Source organism: Coturnix japonica, chromosome 8 (assembly GCF_001577835.2).
Source record: "Coturnix japonica isolate 7356 chromosome 8, Coturnix japonica 2.1, whole genome shotgun sequence".
NCBI classification, from domain to species: domain Eukaryota; kingdom Metazoa; phylum Chordata; class Aves; order Galliformes; family Phasianidae; genus Coturnix; species Coturnix japonica.
Window position 1 is genome coordinate 21,764,244 of NC_029523.1, and position 19,856 is coordinate 21,784,099.

General features: G+C 39.8%; 3 protein-coding genes across 9 annotated transcripts in view; 1 reads left to right on the forward strand and 2 right to left on the reverse strand.

Annotated features, from left to right (window-relative positions):
• Nucleotides 1-45: 45 nt before the first annotated feature.
• ORC1 (origin recognition complex subunit 1) lies at nucleotides 46-12,495 on the reverse strand. 3 transcript variants are annotated; one of them, XM_015870567.2, is made up of 17 exons: nucleotides 12,343-12,495; nucleotides 11,833-11,926; nucleotides 11,342-11,469; nucleotides 9,740-9,909; nucleotides 8,928-9,303; nucleotides 8,205-8,499; nucleotides 7,961-8,065; nucleotides 7,439-7,637; nucleotides 6,997-7,103; nucleotides 6,304-6,405; nucleotides 5,590-5,761; nucleotides 5,298-5,405; nucleotides 4,402-4,551; nucleotides 3,026-3,145; nucleotides 2,161-2,327; nucleotides 1,258-1,345; nucleotides 46-833 (listed from the first exon to the last, which is right to left on the reverse strand). In XM_015870567.2, the coding sequence occupies exons 2-17, from the start codon at nucleotides 11,919-11,921 to the stop codon at nucleotides 639-641; spliced, it is 2,571 nt and encodes an 856-aa protein (XP_015726053.1). In that variant the 5' UTR covers nucleotides 11,922-11,926; nucleotides 12,343-12,495; the 3' UTR covers nucleotides 46-638. The 3 variants fall into 3 exon arrangements, with proteins under 3 accessions (XP_015726053.1, XP_015726054.1, XP_015726055.1); XM_015870568.2 differs by having other exon boundaries at nucleotides 12,338-12,495; XM_015870569.2 differs by having other exon boundaries at nucleotides 12,333-12,495.
• An 88-nt stretch (nucleotides 12,496-12,583) lies between these two features.
• On the forward strand, nucleotides 12,584-16,162 carry PRPF38A (pre-mRNA processing factor 38A). Its single transcript, XM_015870578.2, has 10 exons — nucleotides 12,584-12,764; nucleotides 12,833-12,992; nucleotides 13,174-13,295; nucleotides 13,535-13,620; nucleotides 13,779-13,889; nucleotides 14,447-14,559; nucleotides 14,952-14,978; nucleotides 15,056-15,153; nucleotides 15,544-15,592; nucleotides 15,838-16,162. The coding sequence occupies exons 1-10, from the start codon at nucleotides 12,635-12,637 to the stop codon at nucleotides 15,878-15,880; spliced, it is 939 nt and encodes a 312-aa protein (XP_015726064.1). The 5' UTR covers nucleotides 12,584-12,634; the 3' UTR covers nucleotides 15,881-16,162.
• TUT4 (terminal uridylyl transferase 4) overlaps nucleotides 15,194-19,856 on the reverse strand; it is a 37,394-nt gene continuing 32,731 nt past the window's right edge. For 3 of the 5 annotated variants that reach the window (XM_015870549.1, XM_015870557.1, XM_015870546.1), the window contains exons 29-32: nucleotides 18,673-18,846; nucleotides 17,598-17,685; nucleotides 16,593-16,665; nucleotides 15,194-15,218 (exon numbers count right to left, since the gene is read on the reverse strand). In XM_015870549.1, the coding sequence (XP_015726035.1) occupies nucleotides 16,629-16,665; nucleotides 17,598-17,685; nucleotides 18,673-18,846 (299 nt within the window). In that variant the 3' untranslated portion in view covers nucleotides 15,194-15,218; nucleotides 16,593-16,628. Of the gene's footprint in view, nucleotides 15,222-16,592; nucleotides 16,666-17,597; nucleotides 17,686-18,672; nucleotides 18,847-19,856 lie in introns of all 5 variants that reach the window. The other 2 variants (XM_015870547.2, XM_015870558.1) reach the window with 2 other exon arrangements.

Sequence of the window (19,856 nt, forward strand, 5' to 3'; positions counted from 1 at the left end):
AACTAACTACCAACCAAGGTGTACAATGCACAGGGAGCTGCTGGCTGCAGCTTAACACACAGGGACGGTTTATTCACTGGGCTCACGCAACAAGAACACAGTTCTCAAACCCGGTCTGAAGGCAGATGGCTGTTAGCTGAGGTTATTTCCTTAAAGCATTTCAACACCAAAAAGTAGACCACGTTGATTCAAAGTAACAAAAGGCAGTCAGCAAGCAGAGCCCTGAGAGCCAAGAATCCTTCAGGCAACCAATACAGCTCAATTTCAAGACACAACAAAGATTTATGCATAGTTTAAACACATCTTTTCCTCACTTTTTGAGTGCAAAACCATAATGGCACAAGGATAGGGAGGGTCACAACAGAAGCAGCTCCTGGGGATCAATCCCAGCTCACACAGCTCAGCTGGAAGGGGACCACTCACCAACAAGGCTTTTGAAACACATCGTTTTCTTTTCAAGTATTTAAAATGCTTCAAAGCAAGTTCTTTATTGTACAAAGTGCTTTGATACACCAAAGAGAAATACTTAAAAATACAATCTACTATTTCCATTTTTATCTATACTTTAAAAAAAAAATTAATAAAATAGACCATCTTTAAAATATTTATACATATATAAAAATAAAATCTCCATTGCCTTAGTCATCCTTGAGCGCATACATGACATCGTCCTGGCTGACGTTGAGGCGCACACGCATGTGAAGGTATTTGTTGCTGGAGTCCAGCAGCAGCAGCCTGCAGGCACCGAGCCTGGCACAGATGGCCACGATGTCTGACACCGTGGGGCTCTGCATGCCCTCCATCCTGCACAGCGAGATGTGCTGATGATAGACCTGGTAAAGAAGAAGAGATGGAACTCAAGTTTACCTCCTGCTGCGATCTGCAGGCCAAGGTGAAAAAGGGAAGATTTTCCTTCCCTGCTCATCAATCTTTCAGCCTATTCAGACGGAATGCACACACACTGCTCTCGTAGCACCAAACACCTGAAGCTTCTGTCATAATCCGCTATCCTTTATTTCTATATAGCCCCAAAGCAAAATCATCAGCAAACACAGTTAGTCCACAGTGTCACCCGATCATTTGTTACTTCCAAGCACAGAACGGATTTATACATGGCTATGCTGGTGTAGTTAATTGTCACAGTGTTTTCCATCAGATTCTAGGAATACAAATCCCAAACTTTTCAACACTTCTGTTTTTTTTCCTGAGAGTTTTTCCAGTGCATTTCAATAAGAGCAACATGGAACACTACCATACCTGTTGAACTGTTGCCTCCTCAACTCCCGCCCTACGAAACTCTGCTAAAATTGCTTTAAAAAAGATCTGTTCGTGCAATGAGGCATTCCTGGAGATCAAAACAAAATGAGCAACAATTAGTCTGCAAAGTTCAGAACCTGCGAGACCTTAGGAAGAAATTTGGGAGGAAAATCACTTAAATGCAGAGTATTTTCCTACCTGAGAGTGGAAATAAGCAAGACAGCCCATATTACAACCTGCAACCCTGACAACACAGAGCACTGCATCCCACTCCTTTCAGTACCTATCTGAACAAGACATTTGACTCCATGCAGAATATAAAGCTTACAGGATCACTTACAGTGCCACACATGTTGCTAACTGTACAGATCCTGGTTTCTTACAAGCATTCGTGTGAGGAATGACATGAGATAAACATCACAATTGTGTAATGCCGTAATACTGTGAGTGTACTGTGCTGGCAGAACAAGTCTGTAGCTCCTTCAATGATTCTGAACCCAAGCTGAAAATGGCAGAATCCATATCCAACTCCACACACACTTTGCAATGCATTACAGTCAGTTAATGTTTATGAATGATCAAATTAACATTTTTCAGACACAACATACAGTAAACAGGGACAATCAGAACATCTCAAAATCCCTAAGCAGAAGGTTAATGTGGAAGCATCCTATATAACTTTAAACAAGAGATTTCTGCACCTTGTTTTCCCATCCTTAATTTCTATGTAGTATCTCTCTCCTGGCTGTGCTGTGTGATTGTTGTTTATTAAACTCATATTTTAACAAAACATAATGCATCACATGCGCTCTAAAAGGAGTCTATGGACAGAATGAAGGTTGTTGAAAAATAGCACAGTGAAAACGACACAAAAGCAAATCAATGCTTGAGAAATGTTTTTACCTGATTGCCTCTATATATGGTGATGAGAACATTTCATCTATGGCTTGTGTTACGTGCGTCATCCTGACTATCTCAGGACTATTCTTTTGGCTAGAAAACTCACAGATCTCAGCGGCCCTTCTGCAGATATCAAGGCAACGCCTTGCATCGCCAGACAGCGCTGCTACCTGAAAGAAAACGTGACAGGTTTGCAGAAGTATTTCCTTGCTACAACTTATCTCTTACCTCAGCTTGTAGAAGGAACAGACCAGAACAAACCATTATTTTAGGAGTACACAACTACTTGAGATAATGAATTTACACTTGCAAGTGTCTGAAGAACTTTAGCTTAACAAAATTTCTGAAACTATGTTCTGAAAACCTCTTAAAACCCCACCTGTGGCTTACACTTTTAATGAAGTTGACATTAGACCATGCATACATCTGAATTTAAAAAGCTACTGATCCCTAAGGCATTATTTGGTTTTAGTACAACAGAATATATGGACTGGAAATAGAATAGGTTACATTGAGGCCTTAAACAACTCAAGAAATAGAAAACGAATATGGATATCTCCACTGCCCACCAAGATCCATCCAATGATTCATTATGTAAACACTACAGAAAGCTGACTTTGCATCATTAACCTTCCTTCTCAAAGCAGGTGGAAAAAACAAGGATAGTGCCTTAGCCATGTTTCCTGCAAAAAATGCCATGTATACTTCAGAAAAAGGACAACACATGATCCACTATTAGTGTCTCACTTTGTCCCCAGTGCAGAATGTGGATCCACAGAACTGCAATTACTGCTACAGAATTTTCCCATATCCCTCAATTTTTACCTAGCTCAACACAGAGCTATTTGTACATTTGTACTGTATTTACCTTTCTGGACACCAGCTGAATTGCGTCCTCTTCAAATGCCTTCACACTGTTCAATCTTGATGAAACAATTTCCTGTAGCTGTTTGTAGGTGTAGGGCTGAAAGGACATTCTGGTGAGACCCTATAATAAACAATAAAATACAGTGAGAAGTGCTTCAGTCATTAAACTATTCAAGCACAGCCTGCATAGTAAGTAGTTTTAATTTCTCTGGTTGGATCAATCTGTTTCAACTGTTCCGCATTCTTCCCCTAAAAGCTTTAATTGGGTTTTTTTCTCCTTCACACTTGTAAAATAAGCATGCACATCCATAAATGAAACAGGTTGAGTGCGGATCACTACCCCAGAAGGGCAGAGCTAGTGGTGCATGCTATTAGAATCCAAGTTCTCTTACAAAAACTTGAAAATAAACTAGAGACACTCAATAAAAGAACCTTTTTATCACAACTGTTTACAACAGCAGAACCTACCAAAAACATTCATCTCTTCTTTAGCATATCTTTATGCACATATACAGTCATTCTGTTGACTTGACATTAGGCCTGCAAGTCAGCAAACGGCAAAGAACTACAAATCCACCTCTGGCTCAAGCTAATAATAGCTGATTTCAGATGAGAAGACCAATCTATGAGTTATCTATGAGGTACTGCCTTTCACACTCTACAGGAGGTAAAGCTTTACATCCTTTATGAATTCCTCTCCCTTGACTACATGGATTCTCAGGGTTTCAGCTGAACTGCAAGATTAATGAGTAGGAAAAAGCAATTTTCAGTTACTGTGCAACTATTTTTGAGTCACAGAAGGATGAAGGCAGAGCACTGTTTTTGCAAATCACTTCTTTTGGAAGTGTTGAAACAATGACCTAGGATGATGTATTAAACACACATAGTATGGAGTACATCCAATTTCCTGACCAAAGGTATTGAACAAATAAAATCCACCCTCTGATTATGACAAACAGAGACAAGTAATTATGTGCCAGAAATGAAAGGGAAATAGCGAAGGAAAAGAGAAAGAAATTTCTCTGAACTCTGGAGTAAGCAGCTTCACTATGATGCATAGAATTCAATTATATAGAATTTAATATGTTTAAAAAGACATCTGCGTTCTTTTTCCCTAACTCATTCTTATAAGAACAGAGTGTTCTTATACAGCATGACATCTGATTAGTGAGCTGGCTCCTATACTTATTTTGCTAATATTTATACAAATTTATTTGATCGTCTGCCCTCTGGAGACAAGAGGGAATAATAATTGTTTATGATTATGTAACTTCTGATGTAATCCACCCTATCCTCTCCTTCCCAGATTACTTTAGATTGCATGCAACATTTAATCAGTTCTCTCTCTCTCAGCAGCCTAACTGTTAAAGGACATACCAGCCTGCTAGATACTCTGTTCATCATTATTCTTTCTGGCAAGTCCATGGTGTTAGCAATGGCCAAGATGATTAACTTGGAGTGCTTTTGATTTGGCCAATCAAATAAGTTGTACATCACGTTCTGCTTTCGGGTCCACAGAAGATCAAGCTGAAGAAAGAAAAAGATTAAGAAACCAACTAAAAAACAATGTCTTAGTGCTTACAATACAAGTTAGAGTGAGGCTGGAGAGAGTTAGCTCTGCCACAAAACACTTCTTGCATGATACTGAACAAAGAGTCTCTGTTGCATTTCCTTTGCTAATCTTTTAACAGCACTGCATTTTTTGAATTAGAGCTCTAATCTCTCTTTGAAAAGTACTCATCACAAAACGGAGCTGCAATTTTAAACACTAACATGATATTAATGTTACATCCAACAAGGTTAAACCACCAAACCATGTGAAGATCTGAATCATAGCAAATAAAAATCCACAACTCAAACATTTATAACTGAACGCAGTATATTCAAAGTTCCAAAACTAGATTTTTCATTGTGAATTTTCTCTCCAGAGAAAAATGCAGCTTCCGGATAAAAAACATAACCTAAACCATGTTCTATGTTATTTAGGAGTTGACATTATTCAGTATACCATAAAACAGAAAACTAACATGAAAACAAAGGCAGAAAATTTTGGCAACAGAAGAGTCATCTATTTACATCCAGTTTCCTAATGAGACTAAGAGGAACAATTTGAGTTCCTCGCTCCCAAGTCTTCTCATTTAGATCATATATGACATACTCCAGGTACATACACTGTGATTTTCCATTCTCTAAAAACCTGTGTGTTTGTTTTTTTTTTTAAATGATACTTTGGGAAAGAATTAGGATAGAGAATGAAGGATTCCTTGTCTCACCTCATCCACTACCAGCACTGTGGTCTTCCTCTTTGGTCCAGGTGTGCAGAAAAGTTTTGCCAACAGCACTGCAGCATGAGTTGCTGTCACCTTCTGACCTGTTAGTAACTGGACAAGAATTAAATTATACTGCAGGTTAATCACACCAAAGCTCTGGAAATAGGGAGTTTAACCCTTTGTCAGTTTTAACTTTCAGAAGTATTGTTCATTAGTTGTCTTTAATCCCATAAAACATTGAGTATCTGAATTTCCTCTTCTTTCAAAGGAGAGCAGCTGAGGAGGCTTTTCTCACCTCTAGAATCTGCACGTAAGCTTGGTGAGGATCAGTAAGCTTCATGCCGTTGATCTCTATGAACTGGAATGATGGTAGGTCATCATCCTCTGTAGCTCGCTGAAGACAGCGAATCACTTCATGAACAGTGGCAGTTTTACCTGTTCCAGGCACTCCAGAAATATACATGCACCTACCAAACAGAACATCTTTTTAGCAGTCTGAGCAAAAATGGTAATGCACTTAGTATCAAGAAATTGGAGTTCCTGCCTTGAACAACTGCCTTGAACACCCTCCCCAACTCTGTCACTTCAGGTAATTCCCTACATTCGGTTACTTTATTGCAAAGTAGGTCATGCCATACATTAGAATATAAGGTTTCTGGTTTTTTTTGTTGTTGTTGTTGTTTTTTTTTAATTATTAAAGTAACTAACAGTCTAAAATACTTCAGAAATTCTAATTTTGCTTTATTAAAATAAAGCAATTTTCTCAGACATCTAAAAGCAACTAGGTATTTCTGTCTTAAATTTGAATCTATACAATACAGGAATTCATATTATTTATATGTGCAACACCACTCAAGGGGGAAAAAAAACCAACAAAACATGCTGGAAAATTCAACTAGGATCTTTACTTCAGTCAAACAAGCCTTTTAAATTAAAGCAGATTTGATTGACTGTCATTGCGCTACAGGTCTATGTGATCTCAGTTATACAGTCTCACCAAAGAACTCACCCTCCTGTACCATCAATAAGTTTGCTTTCCACAAAATTATAGATATCCTGGAATTCTTCCTCACGACAGGGCAAAGATTCTGGGACGGCAGAAACATGCAGCCTTTGGATTAAAACAAACAAACAAGTCAAACAAACTGGATGCCAAAGAGATGCAGTTTCACAGATCTACCTGAATGGCCTTAAGGGGAAAAAACAAATAGTGAGCCCCCCCACATCTCCACAGTTGTATCTGTCTTAGATACTTCAGGTCTGAACACCAATGTCAAGTATCCAAATGAAACAGTCTAGTCTCTCTGAAGTTTTCAAGCTTTTGAGTTTTAAGATGGCTGAACAGTCATCATCAACAGTATTAAATGAGATATAGTAGTGAGAAGTGAGAGCTTGTAGAAAGATACTCATTGTACCACTACAATCTACAAGAGAGGACCTTTGTGGGTTTTTTTGTTTTTTAACTGAATGTTACACAGAATAAAGACAGATATGTAACTCTGAAGAATTTAACACTAAGAACTAGTTACAATAACTTGCAATTGTAAAAGCAGTGCTGTAGCCACATGTAATTATGGTATTTATTGTCAATTCATTAATGTTCCTCTGGAATCAAAATATTACCCATTTTCACTGAATTTAATAAATCTGGTAGAGGTGACATTGCCCTACATCAGCATTCCCTCCTTTCAGTGAGCATTACCTTAATCTGGCTTCTTCCAGTACACTGGTTGGTTTCTGTGCTGCGTGGCTGCGCTTGGGAATTTCAGGAGTTGCATTTCGGGGTGTCCTGGGTGTTCCTGGTAAAGGCTGAGAAGAAAAAATTAGGACCTCAGATTTGTTACATACAGGAATGTCTACCAGAAACAGATAATTCATATAAGCCTCCAGAACATAAATTACACATAACTTCCCAGAGACGTCAAAGTACCAAATGAAAGGAGGCATGGTCCTTAAAGAAAGGAATTACCAAGTTAAGTTTCATGGTCTTTTCTTCTTTGAGGAGACAAAGAAACCAGCAGAGGAAATCGTGACACAAACAACTTCACCTTTTGAGTTGCTAAAATATTTTAAAGTTCTTTATGTTCTTCAGTAACCCTGTGTTCCAAACTTTTAAAAACATCAGTGGCTATAAGGAATCTTACTGTTTTCCTTGAGGTCTTGGCAGGAGTGTGAACTGAAGGTTTCCTTGAAGATCTTGGGGTGCTGAACATTCCGTTTGATTTAGTTTTCTTCTCTGGTGTACAGCTCACATCACTGTCTTCTTCCTCACTACTTGAGGAGTAAGAATCTGAGCTAGAGAGAAAATCATCTTCTTCCTTTGATTCTAGCATATTTAATAAGCTATAAGAAAGAAAGGACAGAAGTTGTTTGGTTTTTTATAATGCATATAACTCTGCTCACTACAGAGTGTCATTTGATACATCTTCAGTTTTTCCTGTAAGGTGACTGTAATGAGCAAGTCAACTTACTCTCCATTTGAGCTGTTATTTTCAATAGCTATTTAACAGACTGAAGTAAAGGCAGTAAGCTTAATGTTTCTTAATATTAGACAGTTTTTACTCACTCTGCAATCATTTGCACCTCACTGTTAAGCTATACAAACTGTTGAGGCTTCGAGCCTTTGAAAACAATCAGAACAAGATACCATGAAATCAAAAGTTCACCTGATTTGTTCTGCAATGCGAGTGCTTGTCTCCTGTGCACACGTTCTACGAGAACGAGGGGTCACCGCAGGGCTCTGACTGCCCAGCTCCTTATGTCCAGTTAAGCTGTAAAGAACACAAAGCTACTTTGATCTGAACCACATTTGTAGAGATGGAGAGGAGGCCCTTTAAACTTCGGGCTCAACTATTAAGCTTGTAAACTCAATGCAAACACAAAAATAGTTATAAAAATGCTATTACTTACACTATAGCGTCATCTTCCATATTAAGTTTCTTGACCTTCTCATTAGAGTCTTCAGCCTTCCTATAAGGGGACAATCTTAGTGTACCACTAAATATCTCCTCATGCTCTGCAGTACCAAACACTGACTTTAGCTTATCACTGGCACAATGTATTTTTGGTGGTGAGCTTGGAACTTCAGTGAATTTCACTTTTCTTTTAATAGGTGTTGGTTTTAACGATTCAAAATCATAGTCATCATCTAAAAGTTCCAAAACATCCTTGTCCAGGAGTTTGCTTTTTGGAGATCTTGTGGGACCTAGGAATTAAAAGCAAAACAAACTTTTGTCAGCCTTTAACATGGATGGTTTGAGTTAGAAGTTTCAGAGAAGTCAGTAGTTTCAGAAGACATGGTGTCAGAGCTGTAATTTAAAGGCAACATAATGGTATTAAGCTTTGTGGACAGAAAACTGAATTACTGGAAAACATGCATTTCCCTCTGAAGAAGAGGGCAGCATAGTAGAAAAATGAAAAACCAGGCTCTATCACTTCCAACTTTACTCAGCTGTTAGTTCAAATATACAATCCAAATGTATTCATTCAGTCAATCCAGTGTAAACCTTCTTGTATACCTTTAGCCAGAAAATAAGGAAAAATAAGGCAGGAGTACTGAGGTCAAAAAGGGAGTCACAATACTCCATTCAAAACAACCCAATGGACAGAATACACATACTGACATATACATACTGTTCAACTCTAACTTCTTTCTTGCGGATGGATTTTTAAATTCATTAGCTGTTCTTAGTGAATGTGTCTTCTTAGAAAGGGAAGACTTGGATGCAGAATGTTTTGATTCTATTTCCATCTCAACATTTTTTTGTTTTGTGGCACTCCAAGAAGCCTTCTTGTTATCTTTTTTCACAGAGGAAACAATATCCGAAGGAACAGAAGAGTTGAAAGTGTTTGGGACGCCATCTCCTTTCTTGTTAGCTTCATTCAGCTTTGTGAATGTGTGAGGCGACAAGGCCTTAAAGCACTTCCCATCCCAAGACTGTTTCACACAGAAAATTTTTTCCTTTTTTAATCTAGTAGGTAATTCATCCTTTAGACGTAGGGGTACTACCTGAAAAAGGAGAAAAAAAAATCAACACATACATACCTTAATATTTACTGTTAATTTAGCATTCAACTGTTTTCTATTCACATATCATACAGCTGGAAGTCATGGAACTTCATTATAGATGGCAATGTCTTCAGCCTACAAAACTGTTAGCTCAGTGTTACCCTGCGCTACATGCCTTGTCGAACCACAATAGGCTTCCATCACATTACTTCCCTGCATGCAATCCCATATATGCAATATATATGCAATCCCATAACCAAAGTCACTTAGGGAAGGAGGAGTACTGAGTCTTCAACCATCCTACACAACTTCACTAGCAATCAGATACACATTGCATGTTCAGATCAGGAGGAAGTAAAGTAGCTGCACTATTCTGTTTTTCAAACTGTTTCAGTTTATGTTTCCCTTCTGCACATAGGTGGGCTGCAGTACCTACCAGCGCACTGTCAATGATAGTCTCCACAGCTATGTCAGTGTCGTAGCCAGAAACTTGATCAAAAAACACTTCCTGGAAAGAAATTCTTCTTTTAAGCAGTTTCTGCTTATTCTTCGGTATCTCTGTAATATGGGAGAACCACTGCACAACTGCATGCTTCCGCTGAGCGCCTACAAGTGAAAAGAAAATGAATACTAAGGATTCTCTTGTACCATAAATAGTTCTTAGCAAACCTTGGTGACTTCAGCTGAAATACCACACAAGATCCTCACTACCTGCAGTACCACATTAAGGGCACTGCAGCTGAAGCACTGACCTAGCAATGCCACTTGATGCAATTGCACACTTCTGGTGAGCCATGGTGCTAGCACAGCCACATTGCTCACTACACAGACCTGGGACAGTCAGGGGAAACTCTGGGCACTAAAGCACATACTGGGAGTGATGATATCTGAACTGAGACTATCACAGCTTAAGGTGATACCTACACCAAGTCTCAAACCACAGGATTCATTCAGATCAGCTAATCTTTCTCACCCAGAAGGTGGTGATGCGCTGGAACAGGTTGCCCAAGGAGGCTGTGGATGCCCCATCCCTGCAGGCATTCAAGGCCAGGCTGGATGTGGCTCTGGGCAGCCTGGGCTGCTGGTTGGCGACCCTGCACACAGCAGGGGGTTGAAACTGGGTGATCACTGTGGTCCTTTTCAACCCAGGCCATTCTATGACAACCTAGCAGTTCACTGTCACAAATGAAGAAGTTCTATATTGACATGCATATGATCTAACTCAACTCCACTAACTGAAGGCAGCGACGTAAAAGGAGAACTAAGAAATTTCATACCGTTACTGGTAATTTCAGGGTTATTTTAAAGATAAACCAGAAATGTTTGCTCACTGCCTAACGAACCAGAGAACCCTGCTGTGAAATACCAGAGAAGCGAGTCTGAATAAACAGCATGAGAAGGTTCCTTGTGGATAGAGTTAAAAAGATATTTAGAACATAAAGCAGTTCTTACGCTCTTACGCTTATTTAAGGTGTTCATCTTCAAACGAAAACAAAAACAGCTGTTGAAAGAAATGAGACTTGCTAACGAATAGATTCTCAGACTCCACCATTGCCTTTGTGCCACTTGCCTGCCATAACTTATCTTTTCATATCTACCTCTACCTATAAATAAGTTGTTCTACAAGGGACAGAAGTGATGAGCCCATTTATTCAGCTGTGTATCTAACACTGAAATCCTTGGTGTCTAATGACACACAAGTCTCAGGGCTGCAGCACTCTTGTTCCAGTGGGATTCTCCAGTATCTAAATAAAGTGAGAGCTCACATTGCCTTCCCCGAGGACTATTTCTTTTAACAGTAAACAACTAAGCAAAAGACTGCACCTTTTAAAGCCTTTCAGCTGCATTTAGCTTCCCAATTCAGATGAAATCAGCATCAAAAACGGATATACATACAGGAGCAGCGATTACCAAAATCTAGTTTCCTTAGTAACATAGAACAGAGCCACAGTGTTAATGTTGACCACATCCCCACAATATAATTATCTTTAAAACATTTTAAGGTTCCTCACAAAGGAGGTGAGTTTGTATTTCTTACCATCTTCATACAAATCCAGGAGCTGTGCCACAAAAGGCTGATCTGCGTTTTCCCCTTCTACGAGAACAAAGTCACCGAGTTGGATGCATCTTTCTTTTCTGCTTCTCTCAGACTTGATAAGGATTCCCCTAGAAAATGACGCAGACAAGTCAGCATCGTTTATTATTCACGTGCCATCAAAGGTGACTGCCCAACTTAAAGCCTCTTAGATCCCCTCCAACAAAGCTTAAAACCTTCACTCGTATCTTGAACAGGCAGTCAGCACTTATTCACAGATATAATTAAATGCTTTTGCTCAAATGTACCATTTACATTTCAAGAGCTTTATGACAACGCTTTTGTGTTACACATATGGTGCCATGATGCACATGACAAAACTGCTGCTACTTAGCAACATTCACACTGTCAAATTAACACCTAAATGTCAAATAGGCAAAACAAGAGTCACTGCTTACATCCCCCCGAGAGAAACAGAAATAAACGTTATTTACTTGTACTGCAGAATCCTCAGCTTTCTGTCTGAGTTCATGGGCTGGCCATACCACGAATGAACGACTTTATTCTGCTGACAGGCGTCCATGCTTCCTGAGGAAAAGCAAAAAAATGAACAACTTTTGCTTGTAGCTTAAAAACCGAATCCCCCCAAGCAGTGCAGGTTAACACACAGCCCCAACCTCTGCGTGCTGCTCGAAATAACCCGGCCTGAGGGGCCCCGCTCCCCCTGCACAATGCCCGCATGGCCATAGAGCCGGATGGGGTCGAATCAGCAGACACCCAAAGCGCCCTTCACAGAACGAACAACGCAGCCGCCCCATCACCTCACGGCCCCCATCATCACCTCACGGTCCCCCATCATCACCTCACGGTCCCCCATCATCACCTCACGCCCCCATCATCACCTCACGGCCCCCATCATCACCTCACGGCCCCCCATCATCACCTCACGGCCCCCCATCACCTCACGTCCCGCCTCCCGCTCCCCTCACCTCACCTCACCTCACCTCACACCGCCTCAGCACCAACGGCAGCAGCTCGAGCTCCCGCTCACCCCGCGATAGAACTTCCCGCCAAAGCCCACCCGCAATCCCGCCCTCCCCGCCGCGCATGCGCACAGAGCGGAGAGGGCGGGAGAAGGTAACGGAGCGACGCCGCCTCCATGTTTGAATCTGGAATGGATACCGGAAGTGATACGCTGCCCGAAAAGAACATGGCGGGGTGGAGGGCAGGAAGCGGAAGTTGGTGTTGTTCCTCCCGGAAGTGGGGTGTGTGTGTTTGCCGGCGGTGGGGGCAGCCATGGCGAACCGTACGGTAAAGGACGCGCACAGCATCCACGGCACCAACCCGCAGTACCTCGTGGAGAAGATTATCCGCACCCGCATCTACGAGTCCAAGTATTGGAAGGAGGAATGCTTCGGCCTCACGGGTATGGCGGGCTGGGCAGGGCGGGGAGCTGGAGGCGGAGGGCGTTGCTGACGGCTGTTCCTCTGGCAGCCGAGCTGGTGGTGGACAAGGCCATGGAGCTGAAGTACGTGGGGGGGGTGTATGGAGGGAACATCAAACCGACGCCGTTCCTGTGTCTGACGCTGAAGATGCTGCAGATCCAGCCCGAGAAGGACATCATCGTGGAGTTCATCAAGAACGAGGACTTCAAGTGAGTCTGCAGCACGTTTCATCCCCTTTAACGTGTCGAAACGTGATGTCCACAACTGTCCATACAGCTGCTCTTTATCACAGGGTGCTGTTCTTCTCATAAAGTTCTGGGAATGGTTTTTCTTTACCTAAACTGTTGGCTATGCAGGAAGTTCAGATGTGTGCAATGTTTTACTTTCCAGGTACGTCCGAATGCTCGGTGCGTTGTACATGAGATTGACAGGCACAGCTATTGACTGCTACAAGTATCTTGAGCCACTGTACAACGACTATCGAAAAATAAAAAGTCAGAACAGAAATGGGGGTAAGCATCTATACCAAAGAAACACGCTACTGGAGTGAGTTTAAGCACTGGACATTTGCTAATCTTAGCTGTGCTGCAGTTTTTCCTTTCTGCAAGACAGGCCTAAGGATTTCCCTCATCATTAAGAATGATTTTAAAGCTATTGTTTGTACAGCTCCTTCAGCAACGTCTGAAGTGTCTCATCTTCTTTATATAGTGTTAACCATGTATCTAAGATGCTGGGTTTTTTTCCCCTCTAGAATTTGAACTGATGCACGTGGATGAATTTATCGATGAACTACTCCATGAGGAACGTGTGTGTGATATAATTTTGCCTCGATTGCAGGTATGGAAAAGTGAATGGTTTTAAATGCATCATATTGAGTAGTTGTATCAGCTACTGGCATGTTGCACGAAGCTATAATTAAGACTCTTTGGGCATGCCAAATGCCTCTTAGATGCTTATCTTATATAGTCCAAGAATAAAGTTGTAATTTCTCTTAGAAACGATATGTTCTGGAAGAAGCTGAGCAACTTGAACCTCGTGTTAGTGCTCTGGAAGAAGACATGGATGATGTAGAATCTAGTGAGGAGGAAGAAGAGGAAGATGAAAAGGTTAGTGACATGTTCTACAGAGGAATAGGTAAAGCTACTGCTGGAACTGCCCCAAACTGTATGGGTTTGTGAGAAATATTTGAGGGATCACATCTGTTTGCAACTATCAGCTCCTCCCTTGAAGGATTTTCACATGAGCTGCTTGTGAGAATGCTTTAGATCCTGAAGCGACTCTGAAGTGGTGTTTGTCAAGCTTTCCTGCCTGCTAAAAATCACAGCTCTGAATCTCTTTTGTGCTACTTGAATGTGTTTTTGATAAATTATTTTATGTACACAGACAATAAGTAAAGATGGCGACAGTTATGATGACAGATGTAGTCAATTCTGTGCTATTTAAGAATTTCATATTTAAGTATGAAAGTGGTAGTTTTAATTTCCAGTTAGCAAATTTGGGCAGTAGCACTTATACACGAACATTAATTATTTGAGGAAGAAAAAGATTGATTGGATGACTTATTTCCTCTTTTTTTCACTTGCATTTATCATTCAGAAATTCTCACTGATAAATCAAACCTTGATGAAAGACTTACAGAACCCTTTTTCCCCACTGTACCCAGCTGGAGCGAGTTCCCTCTCCTGATCACCGCAGAAGAGGCTACAGAGACCTTGACAAACCCCGTAGGTCTCCAGCTATACGATACAGGCGGAGCCGAAGCAGGTCTCCACGAAGGTAAGACATGGCTCCTTTTCAGCAGTATTTCTACCTAATGTGCTGCAGTGAAGCATGAATTAGATGACAGTTGAGCCCTAGAATCTCTCTGGGCAATGTTAGCTAAATATGATAGTAGAATGAAGATACTTAAGGGGAACCAACTGCATTTTCACGTAAGCCAAAGTTTGGAGAGAAAATACCAGTCCTTATTGGTAGTAAGCCAGAAAAAACTCATCACTTAACCCTTCTGCTCAGTGTATGGGCCAGCCACAGCATATACTGTGTCTTCTTCATCAAGCCCATCGCTACCACTGCAGGCTATAGGACAGTGTAGAGTGAAGCTGCTAGAGTGTATAGGAAATTAAACTGCTGGTCCTGTTATTAATGTCTTTTTTCTCCCTCAATTACAGGCGAAGCCGCTCTCCAAAGAGAAGAAGGTAGTCTTTTATTCTATTACTTAATGTTAAAATGTATGTTTTTAGCATGGTTGTCTTAAAAGCTTCTTTCATCTCAGTCCATCACCACGTCGGGAGAGGCATCGCAGCAAAAGCCCAAGACGACACCGGAGCAGATCCAGGGAGAGGCGCCACAGATCAAGATCTAAATCTCCAGGTATTTCTGTTGTTTATAAATTAATCTGTTTGGTTTTTTGTTTTTTTTTTTAAACAGCACGACATCTACTGAAAGAAAAATCAGCGTCATAGTATCAAGAAAGTAGTTTACATGCTTAATGTGGTTTATAAAGAGGTTAATTGTATGAAAGTGTGCAGAACTGCTTCAATACGCACAAAATTGCCTGAGTATGCTTTTCAGATACTTGGCAGGAGGTTAATTTGAGTGCCTAATTAAGCTTAGAATTCTCCCATTAGCTGGGATGGTTAGTCACCAGAAGCAGATTTCCTGCAGTATTTCCTGCAGCCCAATGACAAAACAAGAAAGACCTCCAGGGTCTATGGAAGTAACTGTTTTTTTTTCTGTTTGTTTTTGTGTTTTGCCTTATAGGGCATCATCGCAGTCACAGACACAGAAGTCATTCCAAATCACCTGAAAGGTAAAATTTCATGGCATGTTTCTTAAGGATGTCTGTCTGGTTGCAGGAGGTCATGCTTGTCATTGAATCTTGGACTGAAGGTCTTCTTACCATCTAGTAAATTAAATATTTGACATGGTACCTCATTCAATGTTTTCCAATTAATACTATCTTCATGTGGCTGTGTAAAACACCACTTACTGCTATACTTCATGTTGTTTGTTTAGAAGTCACTAGTACTGTGACACAACTGTTCTCTGTTTCAGATCAAAGAAAAGTCACAAGAAGAGTCGTCGAGGGAATGAATAATGAACTAATTCAGCACGCAGTTCAGTTCAATACTGTCCTATCTGCTTTATGGGACAGCTGAATATGCACTGGCTGCTTTAGCAGTCAATTTTTAATCCTTCTCCTCTTGTACAAGTGTTGTTTTTGTGGGTTCTGTTGTTTTTATTTTTTAGTTAAAGGAAAGCTGAAGTTCTTTTACTTTCTAATCCTTATGATAAAATCTGAAGGTAGTTTATAAATTGTTTTTTTCAATGCCTGTAAAAAAACAGTGAACAGCAATAAAAAAAGAGTTTTGTCTTTAAAGGCTTTTTCCTGTTTCTTTTGTATAATTTTTCATTGGGCCTTCTAACTGAAACTGGCTTTATTTTCAAATCAAAGCTTTGTTTTGACTGACTGGTGCCACATTCCATTGCTGTGTGAATATGCTTAAGTCATAAACACTGAAGAACTACAAGCCTAAAGTCTGTCCATAAACCTCCTGTACAGGAAAAGAAGCAACACCACAGAAATCTAGCATGGGTTTACGTTAGCTTCTGATTTCATTAAGTAATCTGCAATATACAGCCATCAGTTTGTTCTTTTTTAAGGGACCATCCTTTAGTTTTCTGAGGCTGGTTCTAGTTGGGTGAAAAGATTCATGTAGAGTAAAATAGCCATTTTCACCTGAAACTTATTTAGTAAACTTAAAAACAGTAAACCACTACTTTGAAGATAGATCACTTATATGGCCTACCTGTGACTGGGTAGAAAATGACACATGAGCTCAGCTCTACCATCTCTTAACGAAGTTAGCATTCGGCAAGTCCCTGTTTTTCAAATTAAGAATATTCAAAGTTCTTACTCAAATCACAATTCTTACCTTAGTACATTTAGTATAATTAAATTAATATATCGGGAATGTAGTTGTATTTAACTCCTATGCTATACCTCTATTCATAGCCTTGTTTCAGGGGCACAGGCTGACAATCTTGTCCCTTAGACACTGCATACATAAAGTCTGGGTTCCACCAAAATATCTTCATACTGCCCAATGGGTGCTGACACCACAGCAGGTAATATGCCAAACTAACTTCTTTAGAACCATCTGGGAGTACAGCCTGTTTTTCTACATTTTCATACTCATTAGAAAAGTCTGATCGAGTATTTTACAAGATGTTGCCTGTGAACAACGTGGCTCATTTAAAGCAAGTCAACTTTCTCCTTTAAAATATCTCAACGTTGTTTCTGTTACTGCAGTTTACTAATTAAACATACAAACAGGGAAGAGGAGAACAAATCTTATATCCTTTTTTTTGCAGTTTTATTTTTCTTTTAAAAAGTTTTTTGGCACTACATAGTTCTGTAAAGAATAGAAGTGACAAATTTTTAAACACATGAAATCCCTTTCTAATTTTATTTTTTAGAACAATATATATAAAGTCTGAAGCAACCGAAGTATGAATACAGCTAATAGAAAATAAAGAACTTAATTTTAAAAATTCTCTCTCTTTACAGTTTATCAAGATAAAACAAAACACAATTCCCCTTAAAAATAGGGTAATAAAATAGATGAAATTTGTATCACTCCGTTTGGTGATACCAGTAAAAACTATAGTTTGTATCTATGTACAAATGATACAGTTTAAAAACAGTCTTAAATAATCTTGTATCTAAACATGTTGCATTACGATTTTAAATCAGAACCTGAATTTTTTCCTCCCCTCCCCCTCCACCCACCCACAATCCCATTAAACTTCACTTTTTCTGTTGAATGTAATTCAGATTCAAGTGTGGGTGTCCTTGAGACAGAAGCGGGAACCGCTGGTTACTCTGCATCAGTGGACCAGCTAAAAGAAAATGGATTACAATTACTTCAGCAAGTTAAGCATTTCTCACAGTGCTTAGCTATATAAAATGTATTAATCAGAAATAAAGTCATGTTCTAGATTGACACAAATGCTATCTGTATGGCTAACCCGCTTAATGGGACAATGCAGTATTACTTTAATGCTATCTCCAAAATTCCCTCAGAAAGTTTAATACATCCGTTTATTACTTCAATCTTAGCTCTTCAACAAAAATAATGTCACAATATTAAAATGAGGGTCTCACTTGAAAACTTCAATACAGCCAACAGAGAAAAAGATTTGGTGCCAGTATCTCTCATTTTATAGTGTGACCCAGCAACACAGGAATTGCAGCTTCCAAGTAAAACTTGGGCACAGTTTTTCTCTTACTGGAGCCAAGGGTATTTTTCTTACTGTCTTTCCCAATCCTGGAAGATGCTGCACATCTTTACCTCACTAGCATTAGGAAGAGTTGAGATAAAGTCAGGCCTGAAGCTGATACAACTTTGATGACAGCACTGCTTTGACTGCAGCTGGACTACATAACCTCCAGTGGCTCCTTCCAACTCGAATTATTCTACAGTCTCGTAAACTTTCATGTATGTAAGGCATTCCACAAGCAATGTACAAAAGACAAATAAAATGAATCAGCACAAGATTTCCTTCAAATTCTTAACAAACTCATGGGCAAATCATCTTAACCCCTCTCAAAGCAGAGGTGGCTCTACAGTGAGAGCAGCAGTGGAGGAAAAAGTCTGGAAGTGCAAGAGTGCAAGCTGATGCAGAACTCAGAATTTGATTTAATTCCTCCCTCCCCCAAAAGATTTTAACCCACACAGGAAGCCAGTAAGTGTAGATTTGATTCTTGGATTCATTATGGTTCCAGGGAGGCTAGGAAGTCAAACATGATTCCTTGGCTTGTAAAGCCTTGGAGACAGTAAAGAGACATGTTGCATGAGTTGTTGATTCACATACTAGTTCTAGTACCTTGAGGGTAGAAAGGTTTGTTCGGTGGATAGCTGGCATTTCCCTGCTGCATGTAGTTCTGAGGCATATTGTAAGGCCACGCTCCTCGGAGGAGAGGAAAATGGGTAGGGGTCCCATGGTCCCAAGGGACAGAAGGAGGGTTCATTTTACCAAACTGTCCTTGGAAACCCTGATCTATTTTTCAATTGAAAGGGAAAAGCACATTGCAAGTTGAAAAATTAAACAGTAAGTCACAAATATAATTTACATCTCAAATAACAGTTTGCAGGGCACTTATCGTGATTAGTCCGATGTGCTACCATTTGATTTTATTTTTTGAGCATACATTATTAAAATTACCATCTAAACGACTTCATTATTCACTTTAATATAATTTATTGGGGAGGGAAGACATACGATGAATCAGTACTAAGAATCAAGACCTGCAATTTCACAATTCCACAGAAAAATAAATTAGACTTTACATCATTTTCATGATGATAAATACAATTTCTGAACAACTTCACTAACATCTGAGCCCACACAGATCTTCACTATTGCTAATGTGAGACACGGAAACTATTGTCCTGCAAGAAAGAACTCAAGAACTACACACTGAAAATCCACTGATACTTCTATGCTTAAGAAACTTGATACATAGTTGGCCGATAGACCAACTTAAAATTGATTTCTAGAGAGAAAGATCACAAACTTATGCAATAAGTATGCAAATTATAAGCTATTCCATTCACAAATTAGTATTACTGCAGACTGAAGCATGAGAAATCAAGCATCCAAGGAGGCACAGCACACAGCAGCTTATGCCAAACGCTGTATTACTACTATTGCCCTTCTTGCTTCCAGTTTTTTTTAAGACACAGCAATGCCTGCTGATTTAAAAATGTATACAGCGTACATCTGAAAATAAATAAATACATTCAAGAAAATAGTGCTCTCAGTACGTCAGCTCCACTGCAGATTGGTCAGAAAACTTTTAGACAGACATTCATTAAATAGAAGTAAGCTACAGGTTTAAAAATAGTAATGGAGCACGGCACTGGAGTAGGCGTGAAAAAAGTTATCTGTCTGAAACCTCTAATGATCCTACTTCTGATCAGATGGTCTACTGGAAAGAAAGCAAATCTTCTAAGTCAAGTTCATGCAAGTCAAGACAAAGTTGTCCATGAACTTAGTCTTCTATGTTG

What these genes read in the sequence shown, in the direction of transcription:
- ORC1 (XM_015870567.2), bottom strand. Translation starts at nt 11,921, where the DNA reads ATGGACGCCTGTCAGCAGAATAAAGTCGTTCATTCGTGGTATGGCCAG. An exon ending in ACAGAGTATCTAGCAGGCTG is followed by an intron (nt 3,146 to 4,401) that starts GTATGTCCTTTA and finishes TGTTTATTATAG; the next exon opens with GGTCTCACCAGAATGTCCTT. An exon ending in TTCAGCTGGTGTCCAGAAAG is followed by an intron (nt 2,328 to 3,025) that starts GTAAATACAGTA and finishes GTTTTCTTTCAG; the next exon opens with GTAGCAGCGCTGTCTGGCGA.
- PRPF38A (XM_015870578.2), top strand. Translation starts at nt 12,635, where the DNA reads ATGGCGAACCGTACGGTAAAGGACGCGCACAGCATCCACGGCACCAAC. An exon ending in AAGAAGAGGAAGATGAAAAG is followed by an intron (nt 13,890 to 14,446) that starts GTTAGTGACATG and finishes CACTGTACCCAG; the next exon opens with CTGGAGCGAGTTCCCTCTCC. An exon ending in CGAAGCAGGTCTCCACGAAG is followed by an intron (nt 14,560 to 14,951) that starts GTAAGACATGGC and finishes CCTCAATTACAG; the next exon opens with GCGAAGCCGCTCTCCAAAGA.